Consider the following 26,345-nt stretch of genomic DNA (forward strand, 5'->3'; position numbering starts at 1 on the left):
ATTCTAGCCGCTTTGTTTTCCGAGGTTGCTTTGTTTTTTACGAGTTGCCTCACGAGGAAACTTCGGGCGACCTCGGAAAACGAAGCGGCTAGAATGTAAATCGTCGGCGGGAAGGCAGTTCGGAGAGATTAATCCCCGAAAGAAGAAACGATTTGTTGATGGGCGACTAATCTCCCGAAATAGAAGCGAGTGTCTCTGCCCTAAGGGATATTCTTGAGAAAGCATCAATCTATCAATTTGCTTTCCTCTACTGCCTCTTTCCAACTTTCAAATGGGGGTCACTGACCCCAGCAGCCAAAAAAAACCTATTGCTCTCTGAGGCTACAATGTTATTGTTATCGTTGTTACTTTTTATCATTTATCTTTCTATTTAGCTTACAATAACCGGTTTTCATTCAAACCACTTCCTGGTTGCTAAGGTAATTTGGACCCTAGCAACCAGATAGTTGCTGAAAGTCCCAACTGCAGAGCTTCTAAAGAAAAGGTTAAATAATTAAAAAATGAAGACCAGTTGCAAATTGTCTTAGAATATAACGCTCTTCGTCATGCTAAAATTCAGCTCAACGGTGAACTACCACTTTAACTTACATGGTTAGTAATTCAATTTTGCGCTGATTATTCCTAACGATGCCCCAGCTAATGGCTTATTAATAACCCAAAGTGCTTGGAGCCAGACAAATAATGTGCTTCTAGTGCTCAATGTGATCTCTAATAAGGGCTATGGCGCCCCACTTCTATACATTGTACATTGGAATAGAGAGGAGATGGTAAATGTGCTGTCGCTAGGGTTGCCACATTTTCTGGAAAAAAATTACCGGCCTTCCTATGTATTTATCTTTTTACCCTATTAATAGCATTGGGATCAACTAGCATTTTTGCCGGCCAAATACCGGGCAGGTGGCAACCCTAGCTGTCGCCCAAATTCAGGGGTTAGTCAAAAAAAAGGGGAACATGTCTCTTCCCATAAATCCATTGTGCCTGGCTCGCTGACATTCAGAGCTGCACTCTACAGGTTACCCTCATTATATGCCTGAGTCTGAGGCTCATAATCTTGTTTACTTATTGACTGCAATTGAGATCAGCAGAGCACCAGCCGCCCCCAGTGACAGGCAGATTCATCCCCTTTTGTTTGGACTCCAAGTGACAGAGGCCATTGATTGGGGGCTGATCTGGCTGCTGTCAGAATGGCGACTCTTTATAAGCAGGCAGTTTGGTGACTTGCTCACGTCCTTCTGCCTCTAATGGGTTAGTAGCTTGTCAGCCTTTCCTCCCCTGGAGCCATGACAGACGCACAACATGTGAGGATCTCCAGCAGCCACACATTGCCTCCTCCTCGTCACAGCTGGAGCCTCATGATTCTGAGAGGAGACAAGACGAATACTTAGGGCTGCAGGAGTCACTATGCACTTAGTAGCACCCTGCATGGTGGCATCTCATCTCAGGCCATTGACATTCAAATAATCAACACTAATCATTGGCTGCTTCCCAGTCTGACGAAGGACCTTACACCATGGTGTCTTTATGAGTCTCTGCTAACATCTTGGGAGTCTGAGTAATAATGGGCTGTATCCTATCCAGCCTGGGATGGCAGTGGAGAGACTCTCTTAACCAAATAGACACCTCATCTTCATTGCCAACCCTCAACCTGTCTCCGCCGCAGCAACAACTACTTGTTGAGTCCTGGAGGCTGATTCAGCATGATATTGCCAAAGTCGGGGTCATCATATTTGTCAGGTAAGGGATTTCTCATATTAAACCATCATTTTGCACTTATAAATGGAATTGCACTTTGCTGTCACTAGTATATATTGAGCTGTAGTCTGTGCATGCTAAAAAAACAAAAACATCCATTCATTTAGATTGCAAGCTCTTTGAGCAAAGTCTGCTGATCCTTTTCTTATTCTGTAACCCTTGTTTTGTTATACACAGCACTATATACATGGCACTATATAAATAAATGACTATAAACTTATCAGATATAAAATAATATCCCTGTCATTCCCTATGAGCACAGGCTGGATCAGTGCATTCATTTTCTCTATGTCTTTGCCCGAGGGGGGCCTCGTCGACTCTAATCTCGTCCCACCACTGCCGGACGCCTAATCCATAAAGTCACTGGTGAATGCTTTGTATTCTCTATGAAGCATGTTCGGTGCCATTGCATTTAAAGGGCCCAGCAACTCCAAGCTGCTCATATGCACAGTTACAGTTTGCCTTTATGCCATAACACTTCCTAAACAATGCAATACAAACAGGGCACAGATATTCAGAATCAGTCATTATTGATGGTGCTGTTTCATGTGAATGATGCTACAGAATATGTTGGTGCTATATAAAGTATAATAATTATAAGGCGCTGCTGCTCTGTGGTTCCAGGTTATTTGAGACTCACCCCGAGTGCAAAGATGTGTTTTTTCTCTTCCGTGATGTGGACGATTTGCAGGGACTGAGGGACAACAAAGATCTAAGGGCTCATGGGCTGAGGTAAGTTATATCAGAGGGGTTTGCCTTTAAGTTAAATTTAAGTATGTTATAGAAAGGCCAATTCAAAGCAACTTTTCAATTGGCCTATTTTTTTATAGTTTTTTAATTATTTGACTTTTTCCTGTTTTAAAATGGGAGTCACTGACCCCGTCTAAAAACAAATGCTCTGTTGTTGCTAAAATGTATTACTCATCTTTCTATTCAGACCCCCTCGCAATCATATTCCAGTTTCTAATTCAATTCAGTGCATGGCTGCTTGGATAATTTGGAACCTAGCAACCAAATTGCTGAAACTGCAAACTAGAGAGCTGCTAGATAAAATGCTAACTAAAGCCCCCCAATCCAACCAAACCGTCAAATTATCGTGAGGTTAGTGGGAATCGAACGATCGGGCATTTACCGACTTTTCGGCCGACATTGGTCAGAAAATTAATCGGCCAGGTTAGAAAATTTTTATTGTCACAGTGAAATCTATTGTCCAATTGTTTCCCTCAGTTTTCCTGGCTTCAACTAGACAACATCGCTTGAATGGTCTTTTTAGTTGATGGACAAATCGTACATTTAAACAATCGTTTCACGATAAGCTTGGTCTTCCGATAACGAAAACATCTTTTAAAAATCTTAACAGCTATGGCCACCTTAACTCAAAAGCCACAAATTAGGAAGAATGAAAACCAATTGCAAATTGTCTCAGAATATCACTCTCTACGTCATACTTAAAGTTAATTTAAAGGTGACCAACCCCTCTAAATGACAAATTAGCTCTATCTTTAGATAGTGGAAGTCCCAGATTTACAGATAGAGCAGGTGGTGGTGCAGCATGGGCATTTATTAGATATATTTATGAAAACTGGGCAAATTTACAGCTGGGTTGGTTGCCATGGGTTACTGCCCAGGAGCATATTTTCAACTGTCATTAGGGTTGCAACCCTTCGTTGTCTTGGAATCCAGTGGGTGGGCATTGGTACAAGTCCAGAAGTTGACTTTTTAGGGCAACAAAACAGTTTTGAGCCGGACAGCCTGTGTGACAGCCGGACTGACTGTTCCAGAACAAGACAGGTGGCAACACTGGAACTGGAATACCCTGTGCTCTGTCTGTATAGATCCCTTTGCAATGTCAGGCCTGAGAGATTTGCAGCTTTATTTAATATATTTTAATCAGGGGTCCCCGGCCTTTTTTTTTTTTTTTTTACCTGTGAGCCACATTCAAGATTTGGGAGCAACACAATCGTACAGAAAATCCCTGCAGATGCCAAATAAGGGCTGTGATTGGCTATTTGGTAGCCCCTATGTGGACTGACAGCCTATAGGAAGTTCTGTTTGGCAGAACATATGGTTTTTACGCAACCAAAACTTGCCAAAACAAGCCAGGAATTAAAAAATAAGCACCTGCTCTGAGGCCACATCCAAAGGGTTGGAGAATAACATGTTACTCACAAGCTACTGGTTGGGGATCACTGCTCGGCTGAGATTTAAGAAACCAAAGATTTCAATATTGTGTCACAATTAAAATACCCAAACATGCCACAAACAGACTTTGAAAAACAGAAGAAAATAGTGTGCACGAATAAAGAACATGTGTCAATTGCCCAATATATGTTGATGGGTTCAGCACCTTGATGCTGAAAAGAAATGACATCAGCTTCAAATAATAAAACCTCTTTTTGAAAGATTCCAAAAAAAAATGAATAATATGGGTAAAGAAATATTCTGCAGTTTTAAAGGAATACGTCTTCCACAATTTCTCTTATTAGAGCTAAAGTGGACTTGTTCTAGTACAGTAGATGCAGGCTATATTATTATTATTATTATTATTATTATTATTAACTGGGGACATTTACATGATCTAAAGAGAATGGCCTCAATGTTTTTCTCTAGCGGCTTCATGTTTGTCACAAGCCTGTGGTTGGGGATCCCTTCTTTAAATTGAAGGAACTGTGAACCCTCAAAACAAATGTTTGCCATTTTCATATTTTTTTTCTAGTTTTCATTTAAACGGCTAATATAACTAAAGGGGAACTATCGCGAAAATGAAAATGTAATATAAGCTGCATCATACTGAAGTAAGAAACTTTCTAAATACAATCAATTAAAAATAATCAAGTTAATATTCACTATTCCTCTCTCAGCATCTGTCTCTCTTCATTCTGTCTTCATTCAGTAGTTGTCAGTGTCAGTTGAATGATCCAATATATCTTATGATACAGTATATCTTATAGGGGGGCTCCCTTTCCTAGCAGATATATCAGAGCTCACTCATATAAGTGATTCCAGTACAAACAAAATGTAACAAAATAAACTGCCTTTTGCACAAATTCTGCATGTAGAGAGACATGATGGGGCAAATTCACTAAGATTCGTAGTTGCGCCAGGCGTAACTTTGCCGCACTTCGCCGCACTTCGCCAGGCGTAGTTTTGCCAGCGCTTCACAAATTCACTAAAATCCGAAGTTGCGCTCAGGGGTAGCGTAAGGTTGCGAAGTTGCGCTAGCGTTGATTCGCTAAGCGAAGCGAAGTTACGCTAGCGATGGTTAATTTGCATACGGCGCCAAATTCAAATTTCAATGGAGGAATACGTACAATCACTACAATTGCCTGGGAAACCTTCAAAACATCAAATAAAATTATTTTTTTTGCCCTACAAATATGCCCAATGTATAGTTAAGTTGCCATGAGTTAGGAAATGTAGGGGGGAAGGAGGGGAGCCCCAAAAATTTTTTCGATCTTTTTCAGCCTATCACCCATAATATAGAAAAAACGCCAGCGTTTTTTGGGACTTAGAAAAAATGTGAACTTTTTTTGAAGAAATCCCTATCGACTCTATTGCGCTTCGCCTGGTCTGAGGTGGTGAAGGAAGTCTAGCGTAAAAGGTAGCGTTCAGTTCACTGCGTGCGTTAGTGAATTTGCGTAGTTACGTCCGAGCGAAAATTCGGCAGGCGTAAGGGTGCGAAGTAACACTAGCGAATTTACGCCAGAGTTCATTAGTGAATTTGTGAAGTAACGAAAATGCCCAACGCTAGCGAATTGACGCTAGCATTCGGCGTTCGGCGCTTAGTGAATTTGCCCCGATGTCTGGTGATTTAAATAGCGTGAGCTCTAATACATCTCCTAGGCAAAAGGAGCCCCCCTATAAGATATATTGGATCATTCATCTGACACCCAACTCCTGCATGAAGACAGAATGAGGAGAAACAGATTCTGAGAGAGGAATAGTGAACATAAACTTTATTATTTCAGAAACGATGCAGAATATTTAATTGATTGTATTTAGAAAAGTTTCTTATTTCAGTATGATGAAGCTCATATTAAATTTTCATTTTTGCGACAGTTCCCTTTTAATTTGAAAACAACTGCACCACCTGCTGGTCAGTTCTAAGCAGCGGAAGATCAAACGGTTTTTACAATTATTTGTTTTGAGGGTTTACATTTCCCTTTAAGGGGGTTGTTCGCCTTCCAAACACTTTTTTCAGTTCAGTTGTATTCAGACTATTTGCTTTCCATCTTTTATTTCTTACCATTTTTCCAAAAATTTAAATTTTAAGTTCAATATCCATATCTCTGGCAGCTCAGTAATTCAAGTGCAGATTCTGTTACAATTTTGCAACATTTAGTTGATACATTTTTCAGCAGCATCTCTGGAGTATTAGCAACTATTGTATCAATTTCGGGGAGATTTAGTGGCCTGGTGACTAATCGGATCTTCTGCGTGGCCACAATCTCCCCGAACTGCCTTCCGTCTGCTTGAATGAAGAATCGGCGATTCGATTTCCGAAGTTTCCTCGTGAGGCAACTTCAGAAAACAAAGCGCATTGATTTCCATCCCGCCAGCGGTTTACAGTTTAGCCGCGGGAGGCAGTTTGAGGATATTAGTAGCCCTGAAGAAAAGGAGATTTGTCGCTGGGAGACTAATCTCACTGAATCTGAGCGCATGTCTCTGCCCTAATGCAGTAGGATAGAAAAAGTCACCATAATAAAAACGCCCATAGGGGTAAATTCACTAAACGACGAAGCGCCTAACGCTAGCGTTAATTCGCTACCCTCCTTCGCCCCTACATTTCCTAACTCATGGCACCTTAACTATACAGTGGGCACATGTGTAGGGCAAAATAAAAATTTTATTTGCTGTTTTGAAGGTTTCCCAGGCATTTGTAGTGATGCTACATATACCTCCATTGTAACTTCAATTTGGCGCCATATACAAATTAAGCACACCTAGCGTAACTTTGCTTTGCTTGGCGAATTAACGCTAGCGCAACTTCGCAACCTTACACTTCCCCTGAGCGCAACTTCGGATTTTAGTGAATTTGCGTAGCGCTGGCAAAAATACGCCTGGCAAAGGCAAAGGCGCGGCGAAGCGGACGCTGGCGCAAATACAAAGCTTAGTGAATTTGCCCCATAGACTTTAATGCATTGGGACAAAAAAAGTCGCCAAAAGAAAAAACGCCCATTGACTTTAATGCATTTGGACAAAAAAGTCGCCATAAGAAAAAACGCCTATTGACTTTAATGCATTTAGAGCAAGAAAAATGGTTGTGCATGTAAAATTTGTGGCATGTAAAAATGCCCATTGAATGCATTTTGCAAAATTTTGCAGTTTCACTCATTTTTTTTTAGTTTCACAAATTTTGCTGCAAAGTGGGACAGATTCGCTCATCACTATATACCAGGGGTACATATAAGCAACTCATAAGCCCTTCTTACAATGGCTGTAATTATTTTCAGCACTGATGGGGCAGTAGCACTGGGTGAAAAGTGTCTGTTGAGAGTTTGTATTGGCACTGGGCATGTTGCTATGGCACAGGGTTGGACTGGGAAGTGGCAGATGGGATTTAATGTGCACCAAGCTCTGACATGAACAAATACTGATCTTAGATTAAATGAAATTTAGGCAAATGAAGAAGACGGACAGATGAAGGAGGAGGAATGAAAGTTGACAGTGAGCTGGGTAGAAGCGCAAAACATCTGCTGCATCAATTAAAAAAAAAAAGAGAATACATTAAAGGGAAAATTAAATCTCACATCATTTGGCCGGTGTCTAAAATATTTAGACTGTTAATGAATAAGGGAGTGGTTTGGGGAACCCATTTATAACAAGGACACCTTGAAACTGGAAAGTGCTCAGAGAACAGCAACAGTTCAAGGCAATGAATTATCTGACAAGGTCTCTTCTACAAGTAGTCAAGCAATAAAAAGATAACCACAGCATATTTGCTTGCAGAGTGCTCTCCTCATTTCTCTACAAATCAAGTTACAGATATCAGGATACTGGTGACCTGATCGAGGAAAGTTGCACCCTTTTCCTGAGCCAAGCGGGCGGAGCGTTTTGGGATACTATATTTTTTAAGGTCTCTTCTAATTGGATTTACCTTTAGAACAAGGTTCCTGAGTGGCGGCATGATCAATGGGTTTAAAGGTTAATACAGAGATTTGTCTAATGGGCCTTTGTTCCCTGGGAAAGTGCAGGTACAAGAAGATCCATTATAAATGAGCTCTGGGGCAGGGACTCATGGCAGTGGTTTAATTGCTTTGTTTGTGGGGAGAAAGTAGCATTCTGTCCGTTTCTTGCTTCTCTGATCTCCAGTCTCAATATCCAGGTTGCACCTCTACTGTCTGGAACGAAAATTGCTAAATATAATGTGTATTCCAGGGTCCTGTCATTTGTGGAGAAGAGTGTTGCCCGGATTGCAGATTCTGCCCGACTAGAAGAGCTGGCCATGGACCTTGGCAGAAGCCACTACAGATACAATGCTCCTCCCAGATACTACCAGGTATTCTAATTAATGTGTGTCATGATCAAGACAATCTTTAGGTGTACGATATATATATATATATATATATATATATATATATATATATATATATATATATATATATATATATATATATATATATATATATACATATATACAGGTATGGGATCCGTTACCCAGAAACCCATTATCCAGAAAGCTCCCAATCACGGGAAAGCCGTCTCCCATAGACTCCAGTGTAAACAAATAATCTAAATTTTCAAAGATTATTTTCTCTGTAATAATAAAACAGTAGCTTGTACTTAATCCCAACTAAGATATAATTAATCCTTATTGGAAGCAAAACCAGCCTATTGGGTTTAATTAATGATCAAATACATTGTAGACAATGTATGGTAATCCGAGTTATGGAAAGATCCCTTATCTGGAAAATCTCAGGTACCAAGCATACAGGATAATAGGTCCCATACCTGTACAGAATGTTTTGGCATAATATTTCATGCCTTATTTATTAATCCCACTGGTCTGGAGATTTAAGCAGCACAAAATTGCACCCCTTATATGCCCCCCTTATAGCCTATTCCCAAAGCACTGGCTCTGTAACTACACTCTACACCTTGTGCCAGATTAACTAGTGATGTCCTGGCAATGTGCCGCCTTCCACACACTCTTCTCCAGAAATAGCTGGGGAAAATGCAAGTGCATCTGTTCTGCACTCTATTCTAGGAATTCAAAGAGCTGCACCTTAAAGTGAAAGAAGCAGGCCCATGTACAAAGAAAAACAGAGCATCTTGAGTCTATTTTTTTCCATGTTGCCCCTGTCATAGTAGATTAGTGTGTATATATATATATATATATATATATATATATATATATATATATATATATATATATATCTCTGATCCCATAAACTGTTGCTCATGGGGGCTCTGGATGCTGATCCCTCAAATTGCAAAGTAAATGTGTAGAAACCAAAACCATTCCTGTAGCAATTGGAAGCCAGTACCATTAAGGGCAGGGGTATGCTAATGGGAAATGAGGTCTCTGAGGAAGTGCATAGCCATGAAAAGCGGCAGACCTTGGACGCTAGGTTTGTGAATCATGTGGAAATAAAGACGGTCTATTTTTACCTGTGATCTGGAATTGTGCGGTTCTTCAAAGTGCGCTGCTGAAACGGTTGATGCGCTGATTACGTTCCGCTTAGCGACTAACTCAGGGTGGCAGCACCTGCGTCACATTAGTGTTGGGGCAAGGCCCATTTTTATACCTATTATGTATTTGGTCCCAGCGCCGGATTCACTGGGCGGGCGCCCCTAGGACGTGCGCTCCGCGCGGTCCTAGCGCCTGCCCGCACTAACACACGCTGGGGCAAAAGCGCCAGCGTGCGAGCGCCGGAGCACTGGGGAGCACAGGCTCCCCACAGAGCGGCTGGGCGGCATGCCGCCCCCAAAAATGTGCCGCCCTAGGCCCGGGCCTATGTGGCCTAGCCACAAATCTGTGCCTGTTTGGTCCCGTGTGTGGGGAGATTAGGTTGATTGTAGCGACTCCAAGACTTAAACGAGGGGTCCGGGGCATGAGGCACCTGGACCCAAAAGTGGCTAATGGTGAGCAATACGTGGACTTTGATGACCATTTAGAAAATTAAGTCTTATCCCATCTTGTCTATTTAAATAATTATGTGAAGCCCAGGAGTAGCGCTGGATACATATGTTTTGTAGGGTATCAGGGGGTCTCCAGCCCAATATAATGTCGTTTGGCAGGTTTCATGAGTGACAATATGTTCTTGGTGTATGTTTAAACCATAAGACTAGGGGGTTCCCAATCTTTTTGCCCATGAGCAAAAAGTCATGGGCAAAAAGTAATCCTATCCAGACTAGATTACTGTAACCTTTTACTAACTGGCCTCCCTAACTGCCATCTCTCCCCTCTACAGTCTGTATTAAACACTGCTGCCAGAATTATCCTCCTCTCATCCAAAAGGGTACAGGCCCCACCGCTGCTGAAGTCCTTATCATGGCTTCCTATAAAACAAAGAATAACTTATAAATTCCTCCTCATAACCTTCAAAGCCCTTCATTCCTCTGCACCTAACTACATCTCATCTCTTGTCTCTCTATATGTTCCTGCCCGAAACCTTCGCTTCTCTCAGAGCAACCGCTTGGTTGTACCCCCCACTACTACTGCTGTTTCCCGTATCAAACCCTTCTCTCTTGCGACTCCTTATATTTGGAATGCCATTCCTGAATCTCTCAGGAGAGAATCCTCCTTCAGTGTTTTTAAAACAAAACTCAAAGACTACCTCTGGGAGCACTTGGATAACACCTGAACTGGCACTTATATAACAGTGTAACAAACTGTAACCCCCAGAACCTTAAAGGGGAAGGAAACCTAGTCGGCGCAAACCCCCCACCTCCCCTCCCGTGTGTTGCCCACCCTCCCTCCTGGCCTACCCGTCCCGCTGGGCAAATGCCCCTAACTTGTTACTTACCCTTCTGCGCAGGTCCAGTCCACGGAGTTCACCGACGACATCTTCTTCCACACGATCTTCTTCCTGCTGTGAACGGCGCATGCGCAGTAGGATCATTTCGCTGGTACGATCTACTGCGCATGCGCGTGACTTTTGGCACATGCGCAGTAGATCCGTACCGGCGAAATGATCCTACTGCGCATGCGCCGTTCAACAACGGGTGGGCAACAAACGGGAGGGGGGGGTGGGGGGTTTGCGCCGACTAGGTTTCCTTCCCCTTTAATACCCCTCTGAATTGTGTCTGTATGTTACCCTCCTATTTAGACTGTAAGCCCTACGGGGTAGGGTCCTCTAGCCTTTTGTTTCCTTGACACTGAGCACTTAATCTGTTTTGTAATTATATTTTATATTTATGTGAATTGTATTTCTAATTATGCACTGGTTACTTTTTATTCCAATGACCCCTTGTTTGTTACGACTAATTTATTTTTTTGCTGTACAGTGCTTTGCCCTCAAGGAGCGCTTTACAAATAAAAATATACATACATATTAAAATGTAAAGATATTTGGGAAGCAACACAAGCATGAAAAGTTCCTGGTGGTGCCAAAAAAGGTCTGTGATTGGCTATTTGGTAGCCCCAATGTGGACTGGAAGCCTACAGGAGATTCTGGCAGTACACTTGTTTTTTATGCAAAAACTGGTCTCCAAGCCTGGAATTCAAAAATAAGCCCCTGCTTTGAGGCCACTGGGAGCAACATCAAAGGGATTGGGGAGTAACATGTTGCTCATGAGCTACTGGTTGGGAATCACTGTACTAGACTAAAGGGAATTCTCCCTCAATACATACAAATATGGATAGAGGAGGCAAAGTGGGTCTGGTTTATATGAATTTACAACAGAACCACAGCTCCATGAGAGAGTGCATTTACATGCAGGCACCACAGTCTTAAATATTTGGATGATTCTAAACAAATACAAGAGTCCTCTGACTCAACCCATTATCAATATATCTAAGACAGAGACATTTTGTGCATACTGCTACTGAAAAATGCCTTACCCTTTAAACAAAACAGGGATTGTTTGTCCATATATTGTAATATATTTAAGCTGGCCAACTACGTCAAAGTCATCCCATATCTGGCCAGTTCTACGCTCAATTTTCATCTGATTCATTAAGAATTCTATTGCTTCATTATACATTTTACACAGGGACTAAGTTTTACCTGCAACTTACTTGCAAAGTAAAACTCCCAAACTTGGCTGCCCTTTTATTAGACACCAGTGGGATCACCTGACTATAGCTGGGAAGGGTCGGAGATACAACATGGAGCTGGTCACTGCTCTTGTATAAACTATAACAAACAAGGGAAAGTTGTGCTCACCACTATTTAGTCAGGGGTACAATGAGGGTGTGACATTTGGATAATTTTAATAGAAGCCAATGGAGGGTGGTTTTACCCCTTTGGGGGCACATGGCGCACTGGTTGATATGAGTTGCTCAGATAAGGAGGCGCCTCACAGCCGTCAATCAGTGACCCAAGGGCTTCTCTCTATCATGTGCCAATGATTTCTTTCTACTAATTAAATATTTAATCCATTTATTTACCCTGCAGTGGGGCTTCTCCAGCTGATGAGGAATTATTTTTCATAGCACGGGCTGTAATCCTTTAAACTGTACTGTAAGATTGCTCAGGGCACTTTTCTAAGCACCTTTACCTTCAGAAGTAAAACAGATCATTGTTCTTGTGTTGCTCTGTTGTCTGGAGGGGCATTTCAATGGTTGCTAATGTTCCCCATGAATCAAAACACCCATGTGCTATAGGTTATGAAGCCCGGCATCCATATTTGAAGATTTAGTGGCAAATATTAAATCTGGATTATTTTTTTTTTTCTATTGCAGTACGTGGGAACTGAATTTATCTCTGCAGTCCGTCCCATGTTACAAGACAAATGGACACTGGAGGTGGAGGAGGCATGGAAGGTATGTGGCATTATTTAGCTTCAAGCATCTAAAAAGCCAGGACGTTGGGGCAATAGCAGACTGCAAAGGGTTAATTACACAGCTTGCTCTTGCAGGTTAAGATCTTGGTCCACCCTGTAATGAAGTACATCATAGTTGTACACAACTGCCTCTACACAATGATGGGTTGACACACACACTGCAAAAATCACTAATAAGCGACTCCTGCTCTTCCTTTCACCAGGGCCTGTTCACCTACATCTGCACCGTGATGGAAAGAGGATACCAGGAGGAAGAGAAGAGGCACAATGATGGAAGGAGCTTGATAGATGGGCTACAGGGGAGTAAAGGGTTAATATAGTGCAGTTCGCCAGCTAGCCCATCATAGCAGACATCTGCAGCCCAACCATGTACTTGTAATACAGATCTCCATCATGCCACGAAATGAAAAGCCTGTATATACCCAACTGATCTCTCCAGCTTTACTTGCACAATTCAGAATCACACACTGCTCAGACTTAGCGGGGGTTATTTATAAACACTGGGCAAATTTGCACATGGGCAGTAACCCATGGCAACCAGATTGCTTTCCGTGTTCAACCTACAGCTGGCTGAAAAAAAAGCTAATCACAGATTGTTTGCTATGGGTTACTGCCCAGGTGCATATTTGCCCAGTGTTTATAAATCAGCCTAATGTTCCTATAGATCTGCATCCATCAAATATGCAATGGCGACAGACAAAACCTTTATAACCCCGAACAGCTGAATTGCCCCACCAGTGGCCAAATGATAAAGAATGGAGCTATGCTAGCCTCGATATACTTGCCCATAACTCCGATTTTACTCACAAAGGAACAGTTATCAAAACAGATGCTTAAAAGGAGAGACACAAAAAAAATATAAAATAAAACCACCCTACCCACCCCAGCCTAGCTGCTACCCCGGGCAAATGTCCCTAACTTTATTTGCAGATTCAGGGATCGGAGTTCACGGCAGCCATCTTCCGGGTCTTCAGTAATCTGAGAACGAGACAGACGCCGGTCTCGTTCGGCACATGCGCACCTGGAGCAATTTCCCGGTTCACGGCAACTGCGCATGCGCCGAAATTGCCTGAAGACTGACGTGAACTCAGATACCTGAATCTGCACCGAGGGGTAAGTAAAAAGTTTTTTTTAATAAGGGGTGTGTTTCTCCTTTAATATTCACCCCTTTGTAAGCAACTAGATAAAGAGCTGTACAATCTGCTAGGGATGCACTTTATCCACTATTTTGGATTCTGCATAACCCCCGAATCTTGTAAAAGAGTCGTCCGAACCCTAATTTGCATATCAGCAAAGGGATGTGGGGGCGGGAGAGATTTATTTATTTATTTATTTTTTTACTTCCTTGTTTTGTGACAAAGTCATGATTTTAAGGTTCAGTTCGGCCAGAAACACGGACTCATCCAAATCCTGCTAAAAACAGGCTGAATACCAAACAGAATCCTGGATTTGGTGCATCCCTAAATTCTGCTCCTGGCTTGAACTTTCTCGGACATCTACAATGCCAGAAGACATGAAAAAAAAAAATTCTCCATCAGAACAGCAGTCTATAATAATTGAACTGAAAATTGAAGCGATTAGGTTTTTTCCAAAGTACCGCCCCGCCCATACTGAATATGCCATTGTGTTTGCTGTGCCAGTGATATTAGCCAGACAACAGAAATCTCTTTAGTGGTTGGTGGGTGACTTCTGGCTTTGTGTTGAGTCCTATTAAATAAACCTTTTCCACTAGTTTCTTCTCTTGCGCTTTAATTTCCACTAGTATATAGAGACCACATGGATAATGTTATTTTGTAGCGCTGCCCATATTATAAACGCTTACCATGAAACACAAGAGAGCCGGCATCACAGAAGCAGCAATGAAATTTAGCGTTTTCTTTAATGAACAAACCATACGTGCCCCAACAGGACACAGAATATGAGCAGTAAAACTCCTTTACATCTGGATATTAAAAAAAAATAAAAAAAATAATATGATCTCAGCAGCAGAGATGCAGTAAATTAAAAGTTTAACCATTTCTAGCCATCCAGCCCAGCAAGAATATTCTTTATACCCATCACTTGCATTGGGAGGGTCAGGTACAAGGAAGCAAGTCCGTTATTGAGCAGCACTGCTCTTCTTGTTTTTACTCTTCTTGTCTTTCTTTTTCAGTCCATCCATATTCGCCCGTAGCAGGTTGGAGTAGGCCTGGCAAATTTATAAAAAAACAAAAATAAAAAGTGAGTTACAAAGGGCCAGAACGCTAGTCCAATTAAAGGAACAGTAACACCAAAAAATTAAAAAAGTGTTTTAATATAATGGAAGTATTGTGTAGTGTTGCCCTGCACTGGTAAAACTGATGTGTTTGCTTCAGAAACACTACTATAGTTCATATAAACAAGCTGCTGTGTAGCAATGTTGGAAATTGAAAAAAATACTATGGCACAGGTTAAATAGTGGATAACACCATTATGTTCTACAGAGCTTATCTGCTGTGTAACCTGAGCCTTTTCTCCTTTGAATGGCTGCCCCCATTGCTACACAGCAGCTTATTTATATAAACAATAGTTGTGTTTCTGAAGCAAACTCACCAGTTTTACCAGTGCAGGGCAACACTGCATTACAATTTTTATTATTTTTGACGTGACTGCTCCTTTAATAAGCTAGCAGGGACATTGCCCTTTTCTATGTTCCCTGCTAAATGCAACCTCAGTCTTGCATTTGTAGAATACTATGTGTTAGATCGGCATTAATTAGGAAGGAAGTCTGGGAGTACCCCCCCCAAATAAAACAACTTTGCATGCAGGATACCTGGAAAAGGAGTAAACATAGACAACCTTCATAGAAGATGCAGGACTAAATCGCTGGAAACATTTGCATTATCATGACATCCAGATTCCTTTTCTACAATAATTTAGAACTATTTGAGCTTGTTGGATGGTGTTAGTTCTACTGGTGAATGCACTGTAATGGCTTAGTATTCCTTTTAAAAACTATAACTGAAAAGTTACATGCTGCCAGACAAAAACAATTACATTGCATCTCTCCCAAACATTACAATTCTGTAAGAGGTTTTGTCGGACTAGTATGGTTAAAGGGATACTGTCATGGGAAAAAAAAATTTTTCAAAATGAATCAGTTAATAGTGCTGCTCCAGCAGAATTCTGCACTGAAATCCATTTCTCAAAAGAGCAAACAGGTTTATTTATATTCAATTTTGAAATCTGACATGGGGCTAGACATTCTGTCAATTTCCCAGCTGCCCCTGGTCATGTGACTTGTGCCTGCACTTTAGGAGAGAAATGCTTTCTGGCAGGCTGCTGTTTTTCCTTCTCAATGTAACTGAATGTGTCTCAGTGGGACATGGGTTTTTACTATTGAGTGTTGTTCTTAGATCTACCAGGCAGCTGTTATCTTGTGTTAGGGAGCTGTTATCTGGTTACCTTCCCATTGTTCTTTTGTTTCGCTGCTGGGGGGGGGAAGGGAGGGGGTGATATCACTCCAACTTGCAGTACAGCAGTAAAGAGTGATTGAAGTTTATCACAAGTTACATGACTTGGGGCAGCTGGGAAATTGACAAAATGTCTAGCCCCATGTCAGATTTCAAAGTTGAATATAAAAAAAATCTGTTTGCTCTTTTGAGAAATGGATTTCAGTGCAGAATTCTGCTGGAGCAGCACTATTAACTGATTCATTTTGAAAAAATGTTTTTCCCCCCCATGACAGTATCGCTTTAAATGCTACATTTATAAGCGTGCTTCCCTAACAGAATCATTATCTGAATGGTACCTACATAAACCAACATGTATCATGGCACAATGTGTTTTTTAACTCCCATTTTTCTCTTTACAAGAGCCTAAGATAGGCTATATATATAAATAAACAGTGATCTGGAACTCACCATTTGGAACTTGTTGACATCTTTTGAGCTGACCTAGGGGAGAGTAGAAAGAAAGGTTACGGATACCTTGCTATTATGGGGCAACTGATACATTGAGTGAATAAGAACGGCTCTTACCACTGTGCTGATTTTCTTCTTTCCGTCCGACGCTCTCAAAAGACATTTGTTATCTGCTGGTTCAAAACTCTCAGACTGGCCTTTCCGAGGAACTGGCTTCGTTCGACCATCATCTTTTGGCAATAGGAGAAAAATCTTAAAAGGGGTAGTTTACCTTTAAATTTACTTAATTTAAATTAACTGGGAATTTGCAATTAGTCTCCGTTTTAATGTATGGTTTATGAATTAATTCACTTTGTTCAATAGCTCTCCCATTTGGAATTATCAGCTTCATGGTTGCTAGGGTTAATTAAACTTAATATAGAATTATCTAATATCAGAATTCCTAGTAACAAGAGTATTTAGAACGAATCCATCCCCCACTGAGTCTCTACACAGCTTGAAAATGTACAGATGTTTGGAAGTGGGATCCACTATCCAGAATGCTCTGGACCTGGCGTTTTCCCAGATAAGAAATCTTTCTGTAATTTGGATTTCCATATCTTAGACCTGGTAAACATTAAATAAACCCAATAGAATTATTTTGTCACTAACATGGATTCATGCAGCTTAGTTACCATCAAGTATCAGAATAAAAGGAAATCATATTAAAAAAATTAGAATTGATTCAAATTGACTCAATGCGAGATGGCAAACCCAAAGTTTGGAGCTTTCTGGTTAACAGCTTTCCAAATAAGGGATCCCATACATGTACTACTTCAAGAAGCAACATGAAGGTTATGTTGGATTTAGCATTTACTCTAACTTTCTATTCCTCCATATGAAAAGCTCCTGTAACTTACATTTTTTTAGTGTAATATAAACACTCCCCGATGTCCGGCATTTCTGGAACAAACGCGTCAGTTCTGTGAGAAACTGGAAGAAAAGGAGACAAAACAGCAGAGGTTAAAGGGCTGCATAGGTTTTAGCACTAAATTATACAGAAACATTGCAAAACAAGCCCTTTTTTTGGGTCTGGACGTTTGTACATTTGTGGGGCAATAGAAATACATACTATCCCTTTAACTGTGCTTAGCACAGGCAGTTATATAGGCCCCAAACTTCTTGTGTTTGTGCTCTGGTCATTCTACTAGAAGCCACATTCCAAACACATTTATTGACATTTATTGTCAGACAGTTCTCACCTGACAATAGGCTCCTACAAGGGTTTTCAGTAGTGATATGTGGGTTAAACCAAAACCTGTGGGGACCCGTGGGTTGACCACAGACTGAATGGGTTCAGGTTGAAATTTAGGTGCAGGTCCTACAGTGGCAACATTTTGCAGATTAGGGTTGGTTGTGGGTTAAAGTTTTGCGTGTTAGGGTCAGGTGTGGGTTGAATGACTCGCGTATGACTAGTTTTCAGGTATATAAAGGAGACATATGGGAGAAAGAATGGCACCTCCCCACACAACCATTAGGCTCCAGGGTAAAACTGCAAGAGCAGTGCAGCCCTTGCAATAGCAGGGCCTGTGAATACACAGCAACAAGAGGGCCCGGCCTCATTAAAGCAATCATATTTACAACCCCCCCAGTCTGATTTACTAAAAAGAGTGCAAAAGTTTCCCCCTTCACAGCCAGTTAGTTCTCTCACATATACATGTAAGACAAGTGAACTGGTACCAAATCATTCAGCCAAATTATAGTGTGAGCGGCTTTAGGGAAGGAGGGGCCATCTGAGTCTGAAACTCAGCACCTGTATATGGGGTTTAGTTACCCCTGAACTGCACAAGTGGAAATTCCATGTCCCGATTCCACACTAATAAGCCGTGTGCTGGCTGCCCCTATCCCAGGAGTGCCCATACTTTACTAATGTGAGGTCTACTTTTAGTGATGTCCCATCATGATCTACATCCATAAAAGCTTTGTTAGCATTCTGTTCCATGGAAAATATTATTTATATTGATTTAAGAGATATTACTATATTTGAAAAACAACTTTCTTATGTTACCATAACAAAATAAATATCTGAATTAAAAGAATAAAACAAAAGGGTAAGTTAGTCAAGCGGTCTTGAGATCTACTGATCACCAACTAACGGTCCCCATAGACGCAAAGATTTTTCTTTGGTAAACAACCGATTTTAGGGAAGTCCGACCAATCCATCAAATTATCGTGAAGTTAGTGGGATTCGATTGATTGTACATCTTGCAATTTTTCGTCCAACATCTGTCAGGAAATTGATCGGCCAGGTTAAAAAAAAAAAAAAAAAAAAAAGTATCGGCCCCAGTGCAATCTATCTATGTTTTCAGGGCCAAACAGGCAGTTCCCCTCAGTTTTCCTGGCAATATCGCCTGAAATTGTCTTTTTAGTTGATGGACAAATCGTACATTTAAACAATCGTTTCAAGATAATTGTGGTCTCACGATAACGAAAAGATATATTAAAGATCTTTACATCTATGGCCAGCTTAATGGTCTACTGGTAGATCCCAATCTACTTTTTGGACACCCCCTGCCATATCCCATGATCCTCTCCTCCTCCTCCTCCTCCTCCTCTATCCCATGATCCTCTCCTCCTCCTCTATCCCATGATCCTCTATCCCATGATGCACTAGGCACCAACCCACAATGCAATGCGCACACTACAATACAAGGCCAATGGCCAGTTTCACATCATTGTAATCCAGACTTCTTCACATCTGACCAGGACTTCTTTTCACACCAGTCACTAGTAAACTACAACTCCCAGCAGTCCCTACAAACAGCGGAATAGGATTTCAACAGCAAACGTAGACCCAGCTGTTCTCTCTCTCTCCCAGATCTCCCACTCAGTGACCGCCTCTTTCTATACGGTTTCCACACTCTCACTCCAGCAGCCCAGGGCCCTCCGTCCTACCTGCTCACTCTCCAACAAAACCATCTTGTCTCAGTGATGATCTCAGCATTCGCCGGCGCCGGAAACACGTATCCCGGAACCGCAGCTTTAGCCTCACTCACTAACCATAGAGGGAAGTCAGGCAGTGCAGAGCGTCCGCTGATAAGAGTGTGCGGCGCTATCCTCCAGCGCCCTCTGGCGGCAGATAGTCTGAAGTTCGCAGCCGATAGGAGACTGCATTGGTTCAGGTAATAACCCTATGGTTTACATATGTCTCTAATGGTGCAACCTCTTGAAACTTCCAATTTCAGCCCAGGCTTTTCCTATGTACATTGTGCAACAAGATGTCCCAGGGGGGAAATGGCTGTGGCCCTGGCAACAAGCTGAGCCCCTCATTAAAGACTGTTCATTTGCTGTTATTCTGATTACAATTAAATCCTCGGGAACAAAATAATGCAAAATCCTTCTTTTCAGAGTGTTCTCTTTTCCTTTTCTAGTTTCTAGTCTCGCTATGAGCAGTTTTTACAGTGTTGTTATCAGGAAGATGTAACATCAGCGCCCCCTGCTGTTCATTTCAGCCACTGGATACAGAAGTGCAGCAGCTGCAGAGATGAGCCATAGTCACTACTAGCTGTATATCTATGCCAGTGTCACACGCAGGCAGCTAGAGGCAAACAAGGGGAGTATCTGGGGAAGATCCTACTCTTTAAGGGGATTCCACCAAATTAAGGTTCATTGTACGTTCATTCAAAACATGCAGAGGAATTTAATGGCATTTTCTGTCATTATGCAAAAAGTGGGAGGTGTTCCCTTTAAAAGGACCTTCATTGTCATCAGTGATGATGATGATCAGTTTATAGACCTGTACCCCACTCTGACCATCTCTGGGCCGAAACTAGGGGTAGGCAGAAGAGCCGCGTGCCTAGGGCGCAAAACTGGGGGTTGCGGCCCAGGCCCGGACTGGCAATCTGTGGGTTCTGGAAAATGCCAGAGGGGCTGCTATAACGTGCCATAGAAAGTTTGGGCCTCTGTGTACCTAAAATACCAGGGCCTATTTAAATTCTCAGTCCAGACCTGGGGTCGCCAGGCACATACCTTCTCTGTCGCCTCCCCCTAGTCCGGTCCCCTGTCTTGGGGCTTTTCTCCATAGTGAGAAAGACTGTGCGTGTGTGTGCATCTGTTCACTCATCTGCAGGTGCGTATCCATAAACAGAGGCTGCCGGAGGCAAAAGCTGGCACAGTAAGGTTGCATGCAGGGAGAGTGTAAGGAAGAACTCAAATCCAAACCTGTCCACAACCTGCCAATCTGGTGCTGAAGTTCGCACAAACCTGCCCAACTTGCGAGTCCCGTGTGTTTCCGCCTGGCCCACACAACGCTATACAGGATACAGGGGATACATGGGTTTCAGAATAAAAATGGGATCAGAGGGCACTGCATACTAGAGCTTACAATCTAAAGTTACGTGAAACTGGATTGTATTTTTTCCTGCTGTGTGTTCTGGTGTATTACACACAGTGTCGGACTGGGACACCAGGGGCCCACCAAAAAACCTTTGACCGGGGGCCCACCAAAAAACTTCTGACTAGGAGTCCACTCTCACTACTATTTTCTTCCTCTCCTCACTAAACCTCTATTCTCCTAGTCTCTTTTCTTTACATACTATGATCTATTATCCCATCTATTAAGCCTTTTTTTCTCATAGAAATAGGGAATGGCCATGAAATAGGCCAAATGTTTAGCAGCATGAGGACCCACTGACACCTGGGCCCATCGGGAGTTTTCCTGGTATCCCTGTGGGCCAGTCCGACACTGATTAGACAAGGAACTTGCCCTGGGAGACTACAGACATGTCAATGTACCCATATTTTTCTGTAGTCTCTCTTATTTAAGCCCCCTTCCTTGGTCAGTGGCAGGAACAGATCTATCACCTGATGTAAGTAATTTGCACCTGAAGACTATTTAGCAGCTATATTGAAATGAATAGAATCATCACCCCCTTCGATATCCACTAGAATCAATAGAGCAGGGCAGTGGGGCAGGCACGGCCAAGATGCACCTGGATCTCTTTGTATCTGAATTGGCATCTCTGATACTATTCAGTTTTTTTTTTCAACTTTTTATTTATTACTTCCACAATCCAGTCAGATAATACAGCAGGCAGGCCACAGGAAATCAGAAATTCCTGGCAAGTAGAGGTAGGTGGACCGTGAAAGTATCATATAACAAAGAGTAAATACAATAGAAAGAAAAAGGAAAAGAAAAGAGTGATAGAGGAAAGCAGGGGGGGGGAAGGGTGTAGGACTCTCACCAATTGATAACATACAGCATGCCGATATATGGAAAACATATCACTTCAAGTTGCACCAGGAACCTGACAATTATCACTGAACCAGAGTAGAAAATATCTTTCCTGTACTGTATCCTTACAACACAGAAACCTGAGAGACCTATGCTGTGTGCATGCTAGCATATGCATTGTTGGCAGGAAAAGGGGTTAAGGTTCCCAAATAAATATAATATTAATTTAAAAATAATATAAAATGTGTATGCTGCATGGCTAGTTCCTGATTCATTTGGATTGATTCTGCAGACTGTTAAATGTCCCTTTACAGGCCCAGAGTGGCAATCTATGGATTCTGGCAAATTTCATAGGGGCCGCAGTAAGATGCCATTGACAGTCACCTTTTTATTGGGCCTGTGCAGGGGCTGTTGACTTCTCTGTGTATTTAAAATATAAGAGTACATTTTGAATTCCTAGTCCAGACCTGCCTCTATGTTTATGAAACATACATGTTGGGAGATTGATAAGTAGAGATGCAGGCTAATTTACAATCAGGCACATGCATTGGCATTGATTAGCTTATCATGTGTATTTCAGATGTGGCTGCTACTAAACAGATGAGGTTGCTGTTCACAACCGTACCAGTGTATATTTGGGTACCCCCTCCACCAAATAGGAATAATACAATAAATAGGCCTCTGCTAGAATCCAGGCAGCACAGAGGTTTGTTTATACATTAAAGGATAACTTGCCAGCCTTTTAAGTGTATGCATGGTCCATAGCTTCAAATATCCCCCATGTTTTCTGCTCGAAGTCTGTCGTTCTGTTATACAGCATATTTGCTTGCATTATACTTTCTGCCACCAGATGCCACTCTGTATCTAAAATAAGATCCTTCAACATGGGTCCGTCATAATACAGTTTGTTGAAATGAGAAAAATCACTGTAAAGTGGCAATTTCGAAAGTTTAGAATGTTACAGATGCAGATGAAGGTGTAGGCAACGGCATACGATTTTCCACATCTCTCAGCAATGCACATGTGCATGAGGCTATTACGTTAATGAAGTGTTGCCTCACTGACTTGTCAGATTTACCCAGTGAAGAAAGACAAAAGATCACATTGTTCTAAATAAACTTGCATGTGCTCTCTCACTGCTGGTTGTGACTCATGTCTCAACCTTCATTTATGCACAGTTTAGGAATGATTGGTTGCATTTGTCATTTACCCATAGCCAGTAACTGAGCTGCAGTCTTATTAAAGGGGATCTATCTTGAAAATGACAATTTAATATAAGCTTTATTTTGCTGAAATAAGAAACTTTCTATATATAATAAATTAAAAATTCTGTACCATTTATGAAATAATCAAGTTACTCTTCACTCTCCCCCTCTGAGCAACCTGTCACATTTTCATTCTGTCTTCATGCAGTAGGTGGAGTCAGTTTTTGATTGACAGTTAGGTCCAATACATTTTTCAGGGGGTTGCACCCTTAACCTAAATAGGATATATTTGATGGTAAAATGGGCTGACCAGCAGGGATGAAAAAGGAGGGGGAATACTGTAACCCAGAACCCAGACAGGATCCTGGATTGTCTCAGATCCAGAATGGGAGTAGTACAAGCCAATCCCCACAATGTTGGTAAATATCACAGCTATGGTGCTTTCCTATAAAACCAGCACATGGATTTGGGCAGGAGATTGCATATTTTGTGACTTGCGAGGGTAATGCAAGCTCATGGCCTTTTGTTGATGTGTGCGCAGGCGAGTGCAAGAGAAGTCTGTGGGGTAGCTGAGCGGCACAGCCTGGAGGAAGCCGCTTCCTGTTTTGTAGATACTCGCTGAACAATGAGGGGAAGAGAGACTTGCTGCTGCAGACTGCACTGTCTGCCATTAGAGGAAATTCAGCCTTTTTTTTAAAAAAAAAATATTTCCATCCATAGACAGGGACTGTATGCCCAATATGTGTACACATTACAAATTCAATTTTGGCAGAGGAAACCGAAGGGGAAGTATACTTGTTATGAAAAAAATATATTGCAGAGCTGATTAAAATACTCACTGGACCCTTAAAGGAGTACTATACCTCTAAAATGAGCAACAGATAGTTTATATCAATTTAAGCGGCATATTAAAGAATCTTACCAAACTGGTATATATATTTAAGTAAATATTACACTTTTACATCTCTTGCCTTGAGCCACCATTTCGTGATGGTCTGTGTGCTGTCTCAGAGATCACCTGACCAGAAATACTGCAGCTCTAACTGTAACAGGGAGAAGTGTGAAAGCAAAAGACACAACTCTGCCTGTTAATTGGCTCATGTGACCTAACATGTATGGTTTGTTTGGGTTGTGTGCACTGTGAATCGTATGATCCCAGGGGGAGGCCCTTATTTTTTAAAATGTCAGTTTTCTATTTATGTTTACCCAATGGCACATACTACTAAAAAAGTATATTATTATGAAAAATGGTTTATTTCTGCGAAGCACGGTTTTACATATGAGCTGTTTTATACAATATCTTTTTATAGAGACCTATATTGTTTGGGGGGTATAGTTTTCCTTTAACCTGGTTGTTCCAGTTGATCCATTGCAAGGTGTAAGTGCCCTTAGTTCCCTCAGTGTGCTGTGCCCATGGCCACTCCTGAATAGCATGTGTGCGGTGGCACTAACAGGGCAATGCTGTGTTTTGTTAACTATGCCAGGATCCATATTACTGAATGCCTCTAGACATTTAGGGTTTATGTAATATTAACAGGCCTAGTAACCCATATAAGTTAATTAGAAGGTAGTATTTACTGTTGACGGCAAATATTGTATTGGTTGCTATGGGCTATTACAGCTGTGTATTTAGCCAGGGGCCCAGTCCATAGTCCTTTGTGGCAAATGATAAAAGCACTGCTCTTTGGGGCAGGTGCCTAGTGATCACTGGCAAATGTGTGCCCAAATGTTACAGTACTGGGGGTGTTTGCGGGCTACGGTTAACTGCCTTGGGTATGGAGAAATTCATATAGGAGCTTTTTTCCAATTGTGAAAAGAGCAAAATTTGCTTTGAGGCCTTCAATTTCCTTTTGTTTTACAGAGGAATGTTCTAAATTACATTATTCAGTGTGCTGGGCAAGGTCTTCACATTATACACACATGTATTGCCGACTAGTTATTAACTGCTGTCAGAATAGCGCCAACTATTTAGTTAGGATGAAAATATCAAAACAAAAAAGAACAATTTCTACAGGCTCCATAGAGGTGTGGGGGGGGCATGATTATATTTACCATTAAGGCACTCGAGGGCCTGTGTCTAGGGCAGCAGTTTTAAGGGGATGGCCCTCAGATGCCTATATGGTAAATCATTTTTTGGGGGAAAGAAAAAATAACCTCTTTCCCAGCCGCTGGATATATTCCCATGAAATCCGGCAGTACAATGGTAGAGGTTAGGGCATATTGGGTAAAAGTGACATCACAGTACAGCATGATGTCACTTCCACCAATGTCATGTGCATGCGTTGATGGGTTCAAAGAGGTTCGGTGCCTAGGCAGCCACCAGACCAGAATACATCCCTGGTGGGGGGATTGGACTTGATTGGTGGGCAGAATAATTGGGAATTAAAACTTTAATGGCAAGCAAAAAGGGAAAGCTATGCTCACAACTAAACGATTATAAAATATTAGTCTGGGATGCAACAAGGGTGTGACCACAAAATACAAAGACAACAAATCCTCTGTACTCAGTCATATCAATATATTAATGGCAAGTACATTGCCCTGGCCTTTCTGTGAATTTTACTGGGTAGGCCGCTGAAATACTGGCCAGCGAGCAACTATACCTGGCACTGAGACGCTATAACTGCTTCCCTGCTTGTGCCAGAGACATCTGAGTAGCTATTAATTCTGTACCATTCCTGAGTAAGTCCTTATGGGAACAGCTGTAAGATCTACTGTGAGCCTCAGCAATAAATTAGCTTTGTATTTTTAATAAACACTGGCGCCCACATTTATTGAGCACAGCAAATGCGTGTGAAAATCAGTGTGGAAACACCGCTCCAATGTAACAGTGAGACACAGAGCGCGCTCCTTGTAACTCGTGCTTAGCTGGAATAGTCAGGGGAAACTTCCAAAGAGACCCAGCCTGATAGAGCGACTGACTGCCTCTACGAGGCTCACAGATTTAGGCTAAGGGGCAAGAGACCCCAAAGCACAAAGCCAGAGTCAACGCTGCCTTCCAGCTTGTACATGAACAGGGAAGCAAAGATCCTGGGGAGTCTCACACCACTGCATATGTCAAGAAGGAAAGAGAGAGCATAAATCTGGGGTGTGCGCTGCCAGTGGCTATTGGAAATAACACTCATGCTCGGCACAACGTGCAGATCACCAACATGAACCAATAGGCGATTGAATAATGATGGGAGCTCAGTCTGTACAGATATTACATGTGGTCAGATTTGTACCTGGGCTGTCGGCCCCTGGGCAATCAATGTGAACTCTGAATCATTCTCAAAGTAATGTCCTGATATTTTAGTTTAAGGAACTATAAATAAAACAAAAACACATCTTATGGGTGTTTTACCC

At 41.8% G+C, this 26,345-nt stretch overlaps 2 protein-coding genes and 1 long non-coding RNA gene across 3 annotated transcripts in view; 2 read left to right on the forward strand and 1 right to left on the reverse strand.

The window, feature by feature from the left end:
* The first annotated feature begins 509 nt into the window (after nt 1-509).
* LOC108699250 (myoglobin) lies at nt 510-14,433 on the forward strand. Its single transcript, XM_018231220.2, has 5 exons — nt 510-1,734; nt 2,377-2,484; nt 8,131-8,251; nt 12,602-12,682; nt 12,906-14,433. Exons 1-5 carry the CDS (start codon nt 1,559-1,561, stop codon nt 13,020-13,022), a joined length of 603 nt encoding a protein of 200 aa, XP_018086709.1. The 5' UTR covers nt 510-1,558; the 3' UTR covers nt 13,023-14,433.
* Nucleotides 14,434-14,562: 129 nt separating this feature from the next.
* Nucleotides 14,563-19,669, reverse strand: LOC100037226 (signal recognition particle 14 kDa protein). The gene is made up of 5 exons (XM_018231223.2): nt 19,518-19,669; nt 17,483-17,555; nt 16,701-16,813; nt 16,584-16,616; nt 14,563-14,890 (listed from the first exon to the last, which is right to left on the reverse strand). Exons 1-5 carry the CDS (start codon nt 19,539-19,541, stop codon nt 14,801-14,803), a joined length of 333 nt encoding a protein of 110 aa, XP_018086712.1. The 5' UTR covers nt 19,542-19,669; the 3' UTR covers nt 14,563-14,800.
* Nucleotides 19,622-26,345, forward strand: part of LOC121397166 — a 59,259-nt gene continuing 52,535 nt past the window's right edge. Inside the window, exon 1 of the long non-coding RNA XR_005963547.1 lies at nt 19,622-19,744. This is a non-coding gene — a long non-coding RNA (uncharacterized LOC121397166). The remainder of the gene's footprint in view (nt 19,745-26,345) is intronic.

This window comes from Xenopus laevis, chromosome 8L (assembly GCF_017654675.1).
Source record: "Xenopus laevis strain J_2021 chromosome 8L, Xenopus_laevis_v10.1, whole genome shotgun sequence".
Taxonomy (NCBI): Eukaryota; Metazoa; Chordata; class Amphibia; order Anura; family Pipidae; genus Xenopus; species Xenopus laevis.